Consider the following 18,472-nt stretch of genomic DNA (forward strand, 5'->3'; position numbering starts at 1 on the left):
CTGCCTGGGGATCTTGGCTTCCCGTTAACTCAGGACAGGAACTGAATGATTGCCTCCAAGGCTGAGGTAAGCACGCATAGGAGGAGGCCACAGCAGCAGGCGGAGAGACCTTGAACAGTCTCAGTTCTGATGGTGTAAGGTCACCTGCTCGCCGACCAAACCTAAGCCAGGTGCTCAAAGGACTAAAGGGCAAGAGCCTTCAGGAGGCGCTGACCTGTTAGCTACAGCTGACGCTGCCCAGCCCCACCTGCTATCCCATCTGACCAAGCCATCATTCCACATACAGGGGTGCAGGAACCGTGACAGAGAGGCCAGCTGGCTTGGGCCAAATGCCACTCCCTATCAAGCTGTGGGGCCGTCTGCCCAAAAAAGGCCACATAAAAATGGAAAGTGTCCACCCCATCTTGAAGTCCAGAGGGCTCTCCAAAAGGCTGGGATCAATGACAGCAGCACATATGGGACTGTTGAACAATTATCTTGACTTTCCTCTTGAGAGTCACAACTCCAACTCCCTCCTGGCTGCAGAGACATCATTTCTAGGAGAATGCCATTTTTCCATGATGTGGAGAGCAGCCCAGAGAGAGCTACAAAGCTGTGCCATGAGAACCACTGCCCAGGTGAATATCGTGCCTGTCTCCACTCATTCTCATCTTTGCAGGTGGTCTCAGAAGACCAGGGGCCCCTTTTCTAAGGATGCTCCCTCCACCCACATTCTCTCTCCATCTCAGTCACTCCATCTCTTCCAAGTCACTACCCTTAATCATCTCCATACATCCTTTCTTAGTTCCTTCTCAGAAATCAGACCAGTAACTCTCATGTTCCCTATGGTATTTTCGCTCCATCTTTTTTATATTCTCATTTGCCAAGAAGATTTTGTTGAGTTTTACATTCTGTAATTGGTATTCTGAAAACAATAGATATATTGAATAGCTTTCCCAACTATACATGCTACATTCTGTTCCAATCTCAAGAATTAGTTATAAAAGTACTCAAATGCTGACATCCTTAAAATGTTACCTTGACCCTTTAGCGTTCACTTTTCTGCACTGTTTCCATCCTCTGTTAGATTTTTGTGAAGAACAGTCTATTTTTAATTCTGTTCCTTATTTCTCACATTTTCCCCCAATTGCCTGTAATCTGCCTTAAGGCTGAATCGACTCTGATGAAACTACACTGACAAAGGTCATCTGTGACTTACTAATTGATAGGAAAATCCTTCATAGTTTTTACCTACTTGATCTTTTAGGTAAAATCTCACACTGCTAACGCCTGGGAATTCTAACTTCCCTTGGCTTCCAGAAGACTACTCTCTTTGGGTTCTCCTTCTAATCCTCTGACCATGTTTTCCTTGCCCATGTATGAATACTTGGCTTACTCCTCACAGACTGGAATTTTCCGGGGTGCTTATTAGTTCTAAACTGGTCCTCTAGGCACTGAAACGGTTTTAACTGTTGTCTATATGCTGACAGTTCCTCCACCTGAAGAATTTGCCTAGGTCTTTCTGCTGACCTGAACATTCATTCCTATGGATACCTCAAATATTACATGTCTAAAACCAAACCAACGATCTGTTCCAAAAGTCTATTTTTACTTTCTGTTGCCCTTGAACATGACAATCTGACCAATCACTCAAGCCTTGGGTGCTTTATCTCCTACACTCAATATCATCTCCCAATCCTGACCAAAAAAATCCAGTCATTCCCTGAATTATCAAGTCTTCCTCCTAAATACTTTTCAAATATCTTCTCCACTTCCAGATTTCAGGCCTCTAGCCCTCTTGCTTCTTAACTGCTCTCCCAGCCTTCAGCCTCATACAGTCCAATGTATCCACCAAAATAAGCTTTCTTAACCCAAGAAAGACTAGCTCCTGTCTGCGTTTCCAACTTTATCCCAACACCCCTCTCTTCATTATATTCTACACACCCAAAGGGTTCCTGGTTGCCTGGACACATCAGGATATAACATACCTCACACCTTCGTACATGCTGTGACCTCTACCTACAATGTTCCTCTCTACCTCGTCCTCTCCCCTCCCCTCCCCCAACACTGTAAACTCATATTTGTCCTTCAAAGCACAGACAGCTCAGATATCAGCTCCTCAAGGAGGCATTTCCTGATCCCCAGGTAAATAACTAATCATTTCATCGTTTGTTCTACTTCTGCGCCTTGTAAATAATTCTATTATTTCACCTAATGCCCAACACTGCAGTTTGTTTACATGTCTGCCTTCCCTCTAGAGCTTCTCGAGACTCAGGACGCAGTCTGATCAGGATGATGTTCCCTGCTCCAAGTCTCAAAAGGAAAAGCCAACAGCCTTCATTTCAGTCCGGAGCAGATGAGAACATCTCCTTTTCATAATTTATTTCCATCAATAGATAATATGGCTCTACCATGGAGGCTGTGACCCATGCATGCACACACTGCACAGTCTTGTATGGCCACTGCATACAAGAGTGAAGGAAAGCTCCAGTTATGAATCCGCTAAGTCTTTGTGAGGGGAAGGGGAAAGAAATATATGTATTGATGACCCACTCGATGGCAGGCTTGTTCTGAACCCTTTTCTCATCTCGTTAAACTCTCACAGCCTCCCTGAGAGGTATGATCCTCTCTCCAGTAAACCCATGTGTAAACTGAGGCTTGAAGAGGGTAAATAATCTCCCTGCCTGTGCGGCGTAGAACCATGACTCAAACTGAGGTCTGCTTTCTCCTATTACTTTTCAATGTCCTGTATCTTTGCCAAGTTTCTAAAGAAATCAGAAGATACATAATGTAACCGCATACAGTATGGCAGGAGAAAAATGTAAAAGCTTATATTTTTATCATGTATTTGCTTCGGTAATCTATCTTTCAGAATGTAAGTTAACTCAGGAAATGCCTCGTGAATTGCTAAGCTCAGAATAATGCCAAGTAGACAGAAGAACTGGCTGATGCAGAGTCGAGTGATCAGACTGGCTGTGGTTAAGCGCAGAACAACCGGAGGGCTTCTCTAGGAAAACTCAGCCAAGACAGGTCTACGGCTCCCAGCCAGTTCCATTCAGGTAGCTTTGAGTTTAGCAGCCAGAACTGTGGCGTTTTCTTTCCCCTATAGATCTGTGGCCAAGTTTTCCAGAAAGAAGAATAATACTGTTTCTCTTTCACACCTCTGGGATAAAGCTCTACACTGTCAAAAGGACACCTTTGTTTTGCAGGTTTAGAGCAAAGGATGAAATAAATACACACCTCAGACTCTGTAACAACTAGAATTCACTGCTAAGGTACTTCTCCGCTATGGAAATCTTAAGAAAAGGGCAAAATGGCTGCATGAAGGGACCCTCCCACACACTGCTATGCCACCCCTTCGTTTACTGCAATTCTCATGCGCAGAAACACGCACAGCCCTCCACGCGATATGGGTTTGCTGCGGCCCTTCTCTCCTACAGCTGCGCCTGAGCTTCGTGTCGGGCTTCAAGCAGCCCCTTCAGAAAGGCCGCAGAGCTGTGCAGTGACCATTAACTTTCTTAACAGTGTGTGAGTGTGCCTCAACCAGAAGTGACGGCCCGCAGTGGCAGTGAGCTTCACGGTCATGTGTTCAGTGAGTGGTTTTATCTCACATGATAACAGGTTTAGTTGGGGCCCGAGGGAGACCCTTCTCCAGAGAAGAAACTATCAGTGCCTTCCTTCCAGGGGGCGGTGGAGGCAATCTTGCAGGGACAACAAACGTGGCTCCCATTTCTCTTCGCCCATGGCAAATTCTATTCAAGAATCCAAGAGAAGCAGCGCTGAGGCAACAGGACAGCCTCAGAAAAGGCAGTGTGCACTGGGAGAGCACGCAGCATATGTGCTTTGTGAGTGAGTGAATATTTGTGTGTACGGGGGTTGGGTGCAGGGTGCTGAAGTAAAACGACACTTTCTCCCAAAGACCACCGTTTCTGTGAAGTCCTGAATAAATAACTACTATTTGCCAGTAGGGAAGAAATAAAGCAATTTGTTCCTTGAATGCATAAAAACTGCTCGAAGAGCACAATTCATTCATAGTCTTGCTGGCTTGTGAAATCTTAAGCTACTAGAAAGGATAAGATAAGAGATATGTACATTAAGCCAACAAAGAAAGGAAGGCTTGCCCTAGCATGCCAACTTTAGTGCAACAGAGAAATACTATAGATGCAGGAGCCTGCGAAGGTAATGTCATGTCTGGGGTTTCATATAGGATTTGGATCCTAACGACATTTGAAAAGAATGAAAGAGAGACAAACAGCACTGCGTGGGGAGCTATGAGGGCAGAGTGTCTCGGCTCCTCTGAGGCCTGCCCACGACGAACGCAGCAGGGGTCACCTATCCTAAACAGGAAACGCCAACGGTGAGAATTCCCTTTACTCAGGCCATGTGAGGATGTGTGCTGTCTTTTCAGCAACTCTACTCCTACGTCCTGTGAGTGGTGGAAATAAGAAGCAGGAAGAGGGCCCAGTGTTGGGTCTGCAGTGACAGAGAGACCAAATCTAGAAATTTTATGTTCAGATCTCAATTAGAGATGAAATCACCTAGATGCCCTCCAGCTTCTGTTTGAAACACAGCGGAAAGGAGGGCACATGACCTCCAGGGAGGACCTCCGCGCTCCGGGAAAAAATTTCAGAGTAACATAGGACGCATAAGACTTACCTGCGAGCAAGAAGGTGATAAGGCAAGTTTCCTTTGGCAAATATAGCTTGAGACGAGAACCACTGAAGACATATTCCACCACAGCTTCAGAACGGCCTGCCCGCTGGAGAAAGGGCAGGAACTGCTTTGCTTTTTGGGTATCCTGGTGGAGAAAAGAAGAATCTTTAGAAAGGTAATAAGATTTAGGTAAATGTTTCTTTCTCTGTGGCTTAGGACAGTCTAGCATACCACAGGAAGCTAGGCAAATAACCCTATAAAATTTCATTTCTAAAACCATGGCAGACACCAGATATCCATGTGACTTCCACAGAAAAAACATAATTAATCAAAAGTTTCCAGAACATTCTCGGTGACTCTCCGCTTCTCTCTGTTCAGTTACTAAGCAACCAGTGGATATATGTTAGGAAGGTGCTTTGAAATGAGAATTTCACTTCTCTGGGATAGGAAATAAAAGCTCCCCTTCCGTCTACAGGAAATTGAGAGAAGACCAACACTAACCTTCAATGGAGGTTTATTTAACCTGTGATTTTCAATGGGAAAAAAAAAAAAAAGTGACTACCAGGCTGCATGATATAGCCCCTAGAGCCCTTTCCCAGGAAACCCAAAGTCGTTCATCTTCCATCTTCAATAGGTATGTAGATTCAGAGCTCACAGTTTCTTAAGGAGAAGAACACAACCTTCAGGCACTAGCACAGCAAGCTCTGCTCTGTGAGCTTTTCGGGGATGAGCCAGGATGGCACAGTGCTCCTGTTCCCAGTTTGGGAGATCTGTTACAGCGGGACGTGCTCCACAGGGACCAATCCCACATCGCGTCAGCATGAAAAATTATGGAAACAATAAAAACATACAAAACTGCATAGCATTTTTAAAACTTCTTTTCACTCATCCACAAAAGGGCATGCATTCTACCTCAAGGGTATCAAATCATGGACATTTCAAACCTCAGAGCTCTAAGCTACAGAGCAGCTAAGACAGCCTTCAAATCCTTTCAGTCCATCAAGCTACTTAAACAGATAATAGAGTAAGCAAGCATCAAAACATCACATTGCATGTGCTGGGGGAACAGTCACTGGATGTCAGAATTTCCAAGGCTTTCAGCCCAGCCAGCAGAACTGTCAACTTCCTCCGAGGACAGCAAACTCTGTATACCTTCCTGACGCCTGCAACACAAGCACTCCACCAAGCTCCTCCTTGCTAACTCTGCTCCTAGCAACAGAGCTATTGTATCTAAATTAATGCACATTAGATAATGAAAATTTAACAAGCCATCAAGAATTTGAGAGTTCTCACAGCAGCCAAAGGGGCTCCGCTCATTCAGAAGCAGTGAGGTAGGTTGGGATGAAAACAATATTTATAGTAATGAGAGTAATCCTTCTCTTCAAACAGTTTCTTGGAGAAAAGGAGAGACAGTCATCTGTTCTCTGTGTCTCTAATGGAACACTGGTAAAAGGTAATGGCACAATGAGCTTTCGTGGGTTGGAAACTCCCCCCAATGAACACTTAAGCTATTCCACTGTCTATATACAGTAAAGAAAAGGCCTTTCTGGAAGTTGGCGGAAGTCCAGAACAGTCGAGCAAGACAAATGTTCTGTGGGAAAGAAAGTACTACCTGATTAAAATCCTTTTTCCGTACAAGTCTAAATCTGGGACATTATTCATGAGCTGAGCCAGTAAGTCAACAACAATTATCAAAATGATTATTGCAAATCATGAGGCAACTTAATGTCTCCGAAGAGAAGGCCTTTCCACTTAAGACTGAAGTAATTTATATTTTTCACAGACTTTTGCTCATCATTATCTTCGGCATATATTTATCTGGGAAAAAGATGCTTACAGGAATAACAAGAGCACACACAAACACAGGTATGCCTTTAATGTTAATAATAAAAAGGATGTTGAAGCAGACTCTTCCTATTTTGTTAAATGATTACCTACTTTATCAAGAGAGAGATAGTTGACCCTTGACTGACATTGGTTTGAATTGCATGGGTCCACTTATATGTGGATTATTTTTCAATAAACACATGCATTATTATGATTTTCTTAACATTTTCTTTTCTCTTGCTTACTTTCTTGTAAGAATACAGTATATAATACACATAATATACAAAATATGTGTTAATCAACTGTTTATGTTATCGTTAAGTGTTCTGGTCAACAGTAGGCTACTGGGGAGTCAAAAGTTATATACGGATTTCGACTACGCAGGGTGTCGGCACGCCTCACCCTGCACAGTTCAAGAGTCAATTGCATTTACTCAGGCTGAGATCAAGGAGAAGCGAAGGTACCTTACTCTTAGCCATGTAATTAAAAACAAAAAAAAAACAAAAAAAAAAACAACAGATGTTCCAGATTTCTCCTAAGTCTCAACGCACAACTTAACAGTCCTATTCCAGAAACAACATGGGAAGTCAACAAAGAGAATGTGACATGCCATTGATTATGATAAAGATTATAAGTGAAAGCCAACTATGAAAATTGAAGGCACAAAAGCAAATTTTAAAGGCCTACCAGAATTGGCCATTTTTATTTCCAGAGGCAAAATTGCAAGAAAGCACATGGGGTGCCCCGCTCCAAAGGCCTGAAGATGATGACATGCCCATGGATCATGAGTTAAGGGAAAAGATGGAAATTCACTCAAGTTGACAGGTTTTTAGAAATAAAAAATTCTTATAAAGTCAATCGAATGGAATGTATTCACCAAAAGATGTCAGCTCTTTCAAACCTCAGTCAGTGGTCTGTTGTCCCTTGTCATCTCAAATGCTTCCTTCGCTTGACATGATCCTTTGCAATACAAAACCCCTTGAAACCTTTAATTTTTGTTTCAGTGGCTCAAATGAAAAGACTGGTAAGGCCGAATGACAGGTTCCCTCAGGTGATGTAGCCTTAAATCAGCCCCTGCTAATTTAGCTATAGAAATTATTCATGTTAGTTTTGACTGTATTACTATAAAATTGACTAAATGTGGTTAAACAATTTGACTTTCAAAGAGCTGGTGCAAGTATAGTGATGTGCTTCATTCTCTTACCCTCACTTCTAAGGTTACAAAAGAAGTAACTAAGAGAAAACTTGATTATGAGAACTAGTATAACAGAGGCCAGTTTAGGCCCTACGAAGGAGCTGAAGATGCCAGGTAGATCTTAAGGATGATGGGAAAGTGATAAAGTTCAAAAAATGTCATTAACATGACATTTTAACAATCTACCAATAATCCTGAAGGAGGACCTACTGAGATTTAGTGAAATTAACAATTTCTTTACAACTTTAGAACTCCAAAATATATTTTAAAAAATAAAATTAAAGGTCTCACATTTAAAGAGATAACACTGAGACGTGATAGAATGCTCATTTTAAGGCGAGACTATTAACTATCAAACATTTCTACTTGCAAGTCTAGCTGCAGACTCTCGCTTATTTACAGGAGATCTGAGCATCTATCTGCCATAGTTATCTGGTACTACATTGGCTCAAGGCTCTGAGAATCCGAGTAGATAAAGTGGTTATAGTTTTCTGTTGTCTGTACCAATATTCCCCTCCACTGGTGTAAATAATCAAGAAGCAACTGTACTTCTGCGCAGATAAGTCTTTTTTGTTACACTGATAGTTTTCACATTACCTGTGCTCCAAAACAAAACATAACTATTTTCCTGTACTCTTAGAATAGCTAATTTAAGGATACATTAGCTACATTTAACCTGCTATTGTGGATGGCATCTCTTTAAGGAATGTTTCTGCTTCCTCGATGCACCATGAAATTGAGAAAGTAATGATGCGACAAATGTGCCTGGGGTGACTTCATTTCAAAGGATGTTAATATCTATACCTCACACTTATAAGAGTAGGGTTTTGAATGGCCCTGAAGACAGGCAGGATGGTCCTTAGAAAGAGGAAAAGGTTATAAGGACACATTCATCAAACACTCCTACTTGACCCTCACTTCTGGCTTGTCAGGCCACAACTCTTCCAAATGTGGATACATGTATCAACACCTGTAAGAAATGCCCCTTCCTAGTGAGACTGCAACTTATCTCTACAAAGTATCTTCTTCCTTTGTAAGAAAATGAAATACCAATTTTGGGAGAGTGGGAAAGTTGGGGGTGAGGGGAGGGAGATCAGGAGAAGCAGAGTCCTTGTGTGGCTGGCACAGGACAGAGGTCCACAGAACACATAGAGACAAGTCATCTGCATCGTAGAAGAGCGTAACTCACACAAATCAAAGTTTTGTGAATTCTGGAACAGGGTTTTAGGCTGTCAGTTTGTACTAGATGTTAGCAAAGTGAATGGATTCTATGATTTTTCCACTGAAAATACCCATTATTGTAGGCATTAACATAGTTAGGACCGGTGAGAGGGGGAATATCACAACATACAAAACAGCATAGGGAAATGGGAATCAGAGCAAACCTATTAGTTAACAATTAACCACTCAGGATTATCATGTGCAAGTCTCAAATGGGAACTGTTAATAATGAAACTCACTAATTAGTTCTCATCGTCACAATCACTCTTTGATTAACATCACAGGAAAAAGAACTAAAAACAAATACATGTGGGGCTTAGCATGGTAGCACGGGAACAGTCCACCAGCACTTGAGAAACTGAATTGGAACAAGGAACATCAAAAATGATGGAGCTTCCATGTCCTGCCCACTCCAGCGAACTGGGCAGGTGTCACTCCTGTGAGAGCTGACTCCCCTGTACCTACAGGGCTGACCTGAGGCTAAAGGATTCTAGAGCACAATGCTGTTTGGGTCCTACAAATCCTAATATTGCAGCAGCAAAATGTGGATGTGTACAAGAGCACAGACACAGAAAACAAAGCGTGGAGATCAGAACTAACAGCTAAGAACACTGAAGCAAACGCACTCTCATTTCAGGGTGCACTGTGAGAACTTACTGCCATAGTTATCTGTTTTTGTCGGGCTCTCCAGACAGGAAGAATTACTTCTACAACTACAAATCACAAGTACATCCCCCACTGGAAAGGCAAGAGTCATCAACACTCCATGCTCTTCTTCCTTTCCACAGCTCAGGCACTATATGGCCCAAGTGATATTTTAACTCAAAGAATGAGATTATGGTTTTCTGCTAGGAACCACTTATACGGGCAAGATAATCTCTGAATATAAATGGGGCCTTGGGGGGAGACACTTGGGAATCCTGTCTAGCTCCAACAATACCACAAAGCACTAAAAAATTTGAGACAAATCTTGCCTAGCTGGTCATCAGTGTTTCATGGTGAGGTGTATGTGAGGGGTACTAGGAGAGGGCGTAAACTTCAGTGAGATACAAGTTTAAAAGGAATGAGTGAAAACAGGAGAAAACCACGCTGAAAAACAAATAAAATTAGGAGGAAACGGAAAAAAAAAATGCTGAAGCTAGGCCATCAATAATTTTTCATTAAGTGCTGTCTGTAGTTTACAGTTTCTTACACTGTTTACTTAGGTGGCACAGCAGCTCGCTCAGGCCTCCAACATGTCAGAGTGTAGGAGAAACCATGTTTCAGGCTCTGGGCTCCACTCCTGAGAGCATGAATCAAGAGGACAGCTGTAGGAACACTGAGCTGGAAGCAAGCCCTGAGCTTGGGAGGCTGGCTGGCATGTTAACCTGTGGCGCCCTCAACACTGAATATAACCTTCCATTTTCTTTCCTAATTCTAATCCTTTATTAAGGTAGGATAGTTTGGTTAAGCGGTTTTCAAAGCGTACAAGGAGAGACTGAAGGGCAGAAGGAGCTGGCATGGTCTGCTCCCCAAATGGGAAGAAGGAAGCTGCAGAGCACGGCAGTGCGAGTGTAGCTTCATGTCCCAAATGTGGAGGAAAAAAATTTCTCTGCGCTTGAACTTGAAAAAAACCTAAATCTGCCAACACTTTAAGAATACCATTGCCCTCAGGAGCCCTGCAAAGGATAGGCATCTATAAATATTTTCATTTGGTTGGTCTTGCTCACTATCTATTTCCTTTTCACAAGGTATAAAACTGAGAAAAGAAACCAGGACTTGGTAAATCCTAAGAGAAGGGATAATCCTGTATTTAGAATGAAAATATGCAAAGCAGCATTCTGACTTACAATCACGGCAGTCGAATTAAAAGGAAGTCAAATCATGTTACAGTAATAGATTAGAGACCCCTAGAATATGGCCTGGCATTCATCCGTACTCACCCCAAACTGGAAGTAACCTAAATCTTCTTCAACGAGGGAATGGATAAACTGTAGCACGCCCACATAATGGAATACTACTCTGCAATTAAAAGCGTATAAGCGGCAACATGGATGAATCTCAAATGCACGATTCCATTTATATAACACTCTTGCAAAAGTTAAACTGTAAGGACAGAAACAGACCAGTGGTTGCCAGAGGCTAAGGGAAGGGCGGGGGTGGACTCCAAAGGTGACGGAGGAGTTTGGGGAAGATGATCCAACAGTTCCATTTTCTTGGGTATGGGTTGGTTCCAAGTGTCCATGGCTCTCAAAATGTCCACACTTACTGAAACTCATAGAATTATATATTAAATATGATATATTTTACTGTATAAATTATGCCTAAGTTTTAAAGATAAAAAAATTGACCTGGATAAGTAGACTATGTAATATTTTAATTTTTAACTTAAGTATTTCCTAGTCAACTAATTTATAAGTAGCTCGGAGACAGTAACAATTTCAAAATTAAGCACTCCAGTAATCACATTTTAGATAAACTACTTTAATTAACTAGTCAATGCATTAAAGTGTTTAAAAAAATTCAAGCAGAAAATAGTTTAGATGAGAAATCATGGGATTAGAAGAACAAAGAAAAAAAATTTTTTTATATCAGTTTCCCAAAAGCAGCGTAAGAAAGTATCAATTCTAAAGGCAATGGCTAAAGAAAAGCTTGATACTGTCCTCGCCTGGCTACATGGAGGCAATGTTCTGTCCCAAGAAAGAAAACAGTACTTCTGAGGACATTTGCCTGTTGACATTTTTATACTACCTTGAAATAAAATCATGTGATATGGCTTACCGCGAATAAAATATATTCAACTCTTAATCAAATGAAAATTCTACACAGGCTCTGAGATTATTTTTTTATTGAATGACTTTCAGTTTTCCAAATTTAACCAGCTGAAATTATGCTGTAAGAACGATTCAATTTAACCTTTAAAATCACTGCATTTTAGTGGGAAAATCAGCATTTCATCATCAACAGGAAATACAGTGCCCTTGGCTTATTCTACAAGACTTTTTTCTGTGCTGTAAGTTTAGCATAGAAAACACAGTGATGGTATATGTGTTTCATATAAAAAGGGTTGAAATATATACCTAAAGGATAAGTATATACCTAGTTATAAGAAAGCATCAGCCACACAAGCTCACTCTCTTTCTATAGCAATCCTCTTTCTCTGATTTGTTTGAGGGATGTCGTTCCTCAGGTCTGCCTAGCCACGCAATGATCTGAAAGTTATGGCTCATAATTCATGGGATCCAGAAAAATGTCCACAAATAAAGTCCGCCTTCTTCCCATTTCCTCCTTCACCCCCAAACTGTCCATTTTTCCACTTCTTCATACTCTAACTTCTCAACAGATTGTTAACAATTTTTCATTAAATTGATATTCGGTGTTTATAAAATTACGACTTTGTAAATCGTAGCCCTTCCTGGAGCACCTCCCACTCCTGCCGACTTCTGCACGGTGGTGTGTGAGGCCTGCTGCACGACGGATGACCCAGCCTCCTTTCACTAAAACCCTGGATATTCCCTGCACATCCTACCCTGGATCATGTTTCCCAGGTCTTTGCTTTCCACTTTCTTGGTTTACTCCCTTTTCCTTTTTCAAAAAACATCCTATTCCTATTTCATGGAGAAAATGTTTCATCTCTTTGAGGTCAGGTAAGTAAAGATAGAATGGATACAGAGTGGCTTTTGTAGTTTTATTCTGGAGAAAGACTATCCTTTGAGTACTTTGAATCCAACAGATAAATTCCTTTCATTATCCATCAGCATAATAATACACTAGTTTTTTGATACCAATGGCTACTTTAGTTATTATGTGAAGAAAATTTATTTTATTATAAAACTAAATTGTAACTACTCAAAGATACAGCCATGAGAAATACTGGCTCAGTATTACCAATTTGTTAAGAGAAAAAAGTATACAGAAGAGCTTAATATACTGGAGGGCATACCTTACAATTATTTTCACATTAAATATTTCTCTAAAAATATGTAATTTATCCAAATTTTAGACATCTAATTATAGCAAATAAATCATTAAATTGATAAGAAAATAGTTAAAGATGGCACTTCTAAATTGGTAAAGATAAACACAACCAATGATGACAGAAAGAGACCATTTAACAACTGTGCTGTTACTTTTCTAAGAATCAAATGATGACTCTTTATAGGAAAATAGTTAGGAACTGCCTAATGATGTTTTGGTCAACAATGGTCCCATAAGATTCTAGCAGAGCTGAAAAATTCCTATCGCCTAGTGACAATATAGCTGTCTTACTCACGTGTCTGTGGTGATGCTGGTGTAAACAAACCTACTACGCAGCCAGTCATGTGTAAGTATCTCACAGACAATTGTGTATCGTACATAATACTTGATAATCATCATACATGACTACTGGTTTACATATTTACTATACTACACATTTTATCATTATTTTAGAATGTACTCTTTCTATTTACAAAAAAAGTTCCTGTAAAACAGCACGCCGTGTTATGCCTCATACATCTTGTGTTACTGTCTCTTGGTTGCATCATCTTCTCTTGCGCTTGATTTAATGTTTTTTATCAAGTTAGTGTAGACTAAGTGTGCAGTGTTTATAAAGTCTGAAGTTAGTGCAGTCATGTCCTAGGCCTTCACAATCACTCACCACTCACTCACTGACTCATCCAGAGCAACTTCCAGTCCTGCAAGCTCCATTCGTGGTAAGCGCCCTATGCAGGTGACCATTTTTTATCTTTTAAACTGAATTTTTACGTAGGTTTATATATTCAAATACTTACCATCATGTTACAGTTGCCTACAATAGTCAGTACAGTAACATGCTGGATAGGCTTGTGGCCTGAGAGCAATGGCTATACCGTATGGCCTAGGTGCAGTAGGCTGCACCATCTAAGTTTGTGTGTGCACTCTATGATATCTGCACAACTATGAAGCTGCCTAATGACACAATTCTCAGAACGTTATCTCCATTGAGCAGTGCATGACTATACCACAATAGACATTTTAAATATTTCTGGAAAAAAAGACATAAGACTGACTGGTCTAAAAACACAGCTTAAAATGGTAGGTGACAGTAAAAACATGGAACGAAACACATCAAGAAGAATCTACTGCTCTAAATATCAATTATAAGGCTATGATTAAAAAAGGAACTAAAGGTCTGAAATACTATTTATTTCTTTAAAAGTTTTAGGTCAGTTTTTATCACTTTCAAAGTCTCTATAGACAAGAGGTAAGAATTTATTACAGAAGCAGAAAATGATTTGGGAGATAATTAAAATAATATATGCAGAGTAAAGAATTTTAAGATGATCTGATGAAGCATAAGTTTCATTTCAAGGCAAAACCAAGAAAGAAGGGGCAAGGAAATTGATGTCATGCTAACCTCTATTCCACCTGAGACATGAACACAACTTCAGAAAAAGATGAAAGAAAAAAAAAATCAGCAAGCAACCTATGACATAAAATTTAAAAATCAAAAGAATTATAAAAGGTTAGATGACTAAAATAATTTCCAAATCCCCTAAAAGAACTGTGAACATTCATTTTTTTCCCGCAGTCATACCAATTTAGGTCCAATAAATCTTAAATAAAAGTTTTATTATGTCTAATTGGTCTTTTTAAAGCCCTACATTTTTAAAGAGTTAATAAAAATAGATAATTACAAAATTTGGAAGAGAAAGTTCCAGCTTTTAAGATATGAAAAAAAATGATAACTATTATGGTAGAAAGTTATTATTAAGAAAAAATGTGGTCAGTGTTTTGAAGAACAACAAATATATCAAACTAAAAACCTAACATTTTACTCAATAAAGATTTAGAGAATGATGATGCTAAAAAATTACATTATCCTTTGGCATATATTACTTATGGAATTATTCTAAAGAAAATAATTAGAGACTGTGAATTAGCGAAAGGAATCAGTGTGGTTTATGAAAGGAAATAAACAATCCAAATCACTTCACTATCCAACAGTGGGAAGCTGATTAATCAAATTATAGTACATTAATAAGACAGAATACTAGGCAGACACTAAAAGTGTGGTTCAAGGAGACAAAAGCAATTTAAGCACCTACTACGGCGCCAGACACTGTTAGGCACTAATTGTATACAGAGAAAGTTCTTGTCCTGAAAAAAAAAAAAGCCTGTATCACCACTTAAAAAAAGAGGTGCCGGGCGGGGTGAGTGGGTGATGAAAACAAAACAAAACAGAACCCCACATTCTGGTAAGCAGAAATATTTTTATTGAAAAATTTCTGGTGGTAGTAGTAGAGATGGTTTTATTTTCTTCTTTTGGCTTATTTATATTTGATGCATTTAAAAACAAAACTTGTGGGAAAAGAAAGTGTAAGTTTTGGTTTTTAAAAGAAAAAAATAGACTAACATTCAGTGCTGATTCTGCTTTGTCCAGATAAACTTACAAATTATTCAGGTCGGACAACAATCTCCAATTTTTTAAAGCCAAATTCAACATTCTTCAGAGTAAATTAGTCCTTTACCTTTACAATTGTTCTGTGTATTTTGAGACAGATAAACATTATGGACACTGATAGTCTGCAAACTGATTTGGAAAACATCTCGACCTGAAACTGGAAGTGAAATCTGCTCTACTACTCCTTCAAAAACAGCATCTGATGAAATCAAACTAAGCAGCCCTTTTCCTAAGGAATAAAACTTTAACTTAATTATGTCAGAGCCAAAAAGAGTATCGACAATCAGCAGAAAAGAAAAATCACATACATTAGCACGATATAAGAATAAGAAAAATGAATTCTGAGTAAAGCAAGCAGCATGATATAAACAGTCCCATATTTGGTCTCAGAAATTGACTGACTAAAAAGTACCCAGAATTCCATGCGTATGTAAAAAATATGTGATAATAAACTTAAAACATAATGAAACTAACCTTAGAGAAAAGCGTAGTTAGGAATGTAGTGTTTTGGGTGTAGACATCCTAATACAACTCTGGTATGATGTAATCACATGTGGATATTTGGGGTTCTAGAAGTGACACTCTAAGGATCTAGCTTATCAATGAAAAACCATGTGCCCCAGGATGCATAAGTGATGGCAGAGAATTTAGACAGAGATCTGGTCAAGATAACATAAGAAATTTGTTTTTCCAACAAGGCACTCATACTAGAACCCCAAAACAATATCCACATGTGATTACATCATACCAGAGTTATAAAATCGCAGTGGGCAGGGACAGGGATAAATCTATACGTTTCCTCCGTCAGTGCATATGTAGCTATGGATGCGCTGAAGATTTTTCACTCATTGACAACTACAGAGACATTTATCCAGTTACTATTGTTAGAAAATGGCTAAAACTGAAAGTATAGAGATGTAAACCCGTGATCCAACCCGTCATTCCACAAAAACTGCTCTAAAGTCACCAGTAATCCATGTTGCTAAACCTACTAGACAGTTCTCAATCTTCGCCTTTCTGAAGCAGAAGAGTCAACGCTTATGTTGTGACGCTCTCTCTCCTCTTAGTTTCTATGATTTTCCGGATATCCTAGGAAGTGCCTTTTTAAGTTTCTTTGGCCAGTTACTCCCTATGTATGATCTTTAGATTTGAGATAAAGTGTTTGGCCTAAGGACTCTTAATATTCCGAGTAATTTTGTACACTCGCATCTATATGTTCAATAGTCTTAAATTCATGCCAGAAAGCCCGAGCCACTTTTCTGGGCTATGGACCATGTGAATGGCCCATGGGTACCTCAATTTTAACATGTCAAGGCATTCTTAATTTTCCTCCCAAATCTATAACACCAAAACTGTTTATCATATGAAAAAAGCAGCACCACCATCAACCATTATTTTTACTCAGACACACAGGATTCTACCAGTTCTACCATCAAACTACCAGTTCTACCATCAAACTACCAAACTAGACCTCAAATTTATCTTTCTACATCCACTGTCACAACCCTAGCTCTGGACACCATTTTCTCACCCAGTGAACTGCCATATCCTCCCCTAACCAGTGTCTTAAAGCCAGTCTTGCCTCAAGTCTATCTCCACAGAGCAGCCACATAGCAGCCAGTGGGGAAGAGGGCAGGAATATGTATATCATATACAGTATATGTAAAACGCCAACCTAATTATAATTACTCCACTCCCAATGATTTCTCATTGTTCTTCAGAAAAGCTTCAAAATCCTTATCGAAGACTACAAAGTGTAAATGTTTCATTCATTGACTTATTTCCAGTCACTAGCCTCATTTATCTCTCATTTGATATTTAAAATATGCTATCTGGTATACATCTCTGCAGAGGAAGAAGTATGATTTGAGACTTGAATGAAGAGTTTGGAATACTACTGAAGATGAAGATGGCAGTTATCATTTATAGAGGACGTCCTATGTGCTAGACAGAATGCTCAGCAATGTGGTAATAATTGCCACTGCCATGCGAACCACTGTTCTCTGTTGAGCTCTTATTATATCAATTGTTATAAATACTTTGCATATATTACTCATTCGATCACCACAAACCTAGTGAGGTAAGGGCCATTATTATTCATTTTACAGATGGGAAAGACGGTGGCACAGAGAGGTTAAATAACTTCCTCAAGGAGACAACGTAATAAGCAATAAAGCAAGGACTTGGGTGATCTGATATTGCAGCCCATGCTACACTCCATATTGCTACTGTATTCCAGAAAACATGCACCCCTCCTGCTGCAGGTGTCTGCACCCCTCCTGCTTCATGTGTCTATTAGCCTGTCTACTTCTAGTTACTACCAGCACAGTTAGCCCTGTTGCTAGGAGCAAGGGTCACATTTTTTCCTAAACAGTATCACACAAATTTAGGTCATTACTTAGCAAATCAAATCTAAACTAGGATCCGAAGTGATACAAAAAAGATGCCCCTTTATTAGCTTAGAGACCAATGAGAAAAACCATTGCACACATGTCAACCTGAGAACAGTAACCAATCAATACATCAAGAAGTGCAAAATCATGGTACTGATTATGTAAATACTGAAGAAAGGCATGATCAGAAGGCAGTGAGGATACAAAGGGGAAACTGCTGGAAGGAGAGAAATGTCCTGGAGGACGAAGACGGGATGGCCAGGAAGAAGTGTCGGTGATCCAAGAAGAAACGCTACTTGAAAAGAGCTAATTAATAATGTAGTCATCAGAACTGAGAACTTGAAACAGAGGAATAAACTGGATATGATGTAGAAGAAAATAGTCTCTAAAGTAGATAAAATGTCCGGGAATGCTGCAGTAACAGACTATCGAAAGAACGTAAGTCTTCCTCTAGATTCAAACCTTGGCAATTGCTTGTATTCTCAGACATCTCCAGATCTGATATTGTGTTAGAAATTTTTTCATTCTTTCGGAGAACAGCATTTCCTGAGGAACTGAGGCACAAAATTACTAGATAAATCCCATGGCGACCCAGGCCTCCTATTCCAGGACATTTAGCTGGACATCAACACTGCAAGGAGTGTCCAAAATTCTGCACAACATATTCTGTAGGGAATATGTTGGAAGCAGGCTAAATAAAGCCTTAAAATATGAGTAAGCAGAATGTCTACGTTAGTAAAATGACTTACTTTGAGATGTTTATATAAGCAATAGCCACAGGATAAAATGAGTTCAATCTAG

At 39.7% G+C, this 18,472-nt stretch overlaps 1 protein-coding gene across 1 annotated transcript in view; it reads right to left on the bottom strand.

The window, feature by feature from the left end:
• SND1 (staphylococcal nuclease and tudor domain containing 1) overlaps nucleotides 1-18,472 on the bottom strand; it is a 390,995-nt gene that overhangs the window by 140,595 nt on the left and 231,928 nt on the right. Inside the window, exon 15 of the mRNA XM_039860623.1 lies at nucleotides 4,636-4,777. Within this exon, the coding sequence (XP_039716557.1) occupies nucleotides 4,636-4,777 (142 nt within the window). The remainder of the gene's footprint in view (nucleotides 1-4,635; nucleotides 4,778-18,472) is intronic.

This window comes from Pteropus medius, unplaced genomic scaffold (genome assembly GCF_902729225.1).
Source record: "Pteropus medius unplaced genomic scaffold, Ma_sr-lr_union100, whole genome shotgun sequence".
Lineage (NCBI taxonomy): Eukaryota > Metazoa > Chordata > Mammalia > Chiroptera > Pteropodidae > Pteropus > Pteropus medius.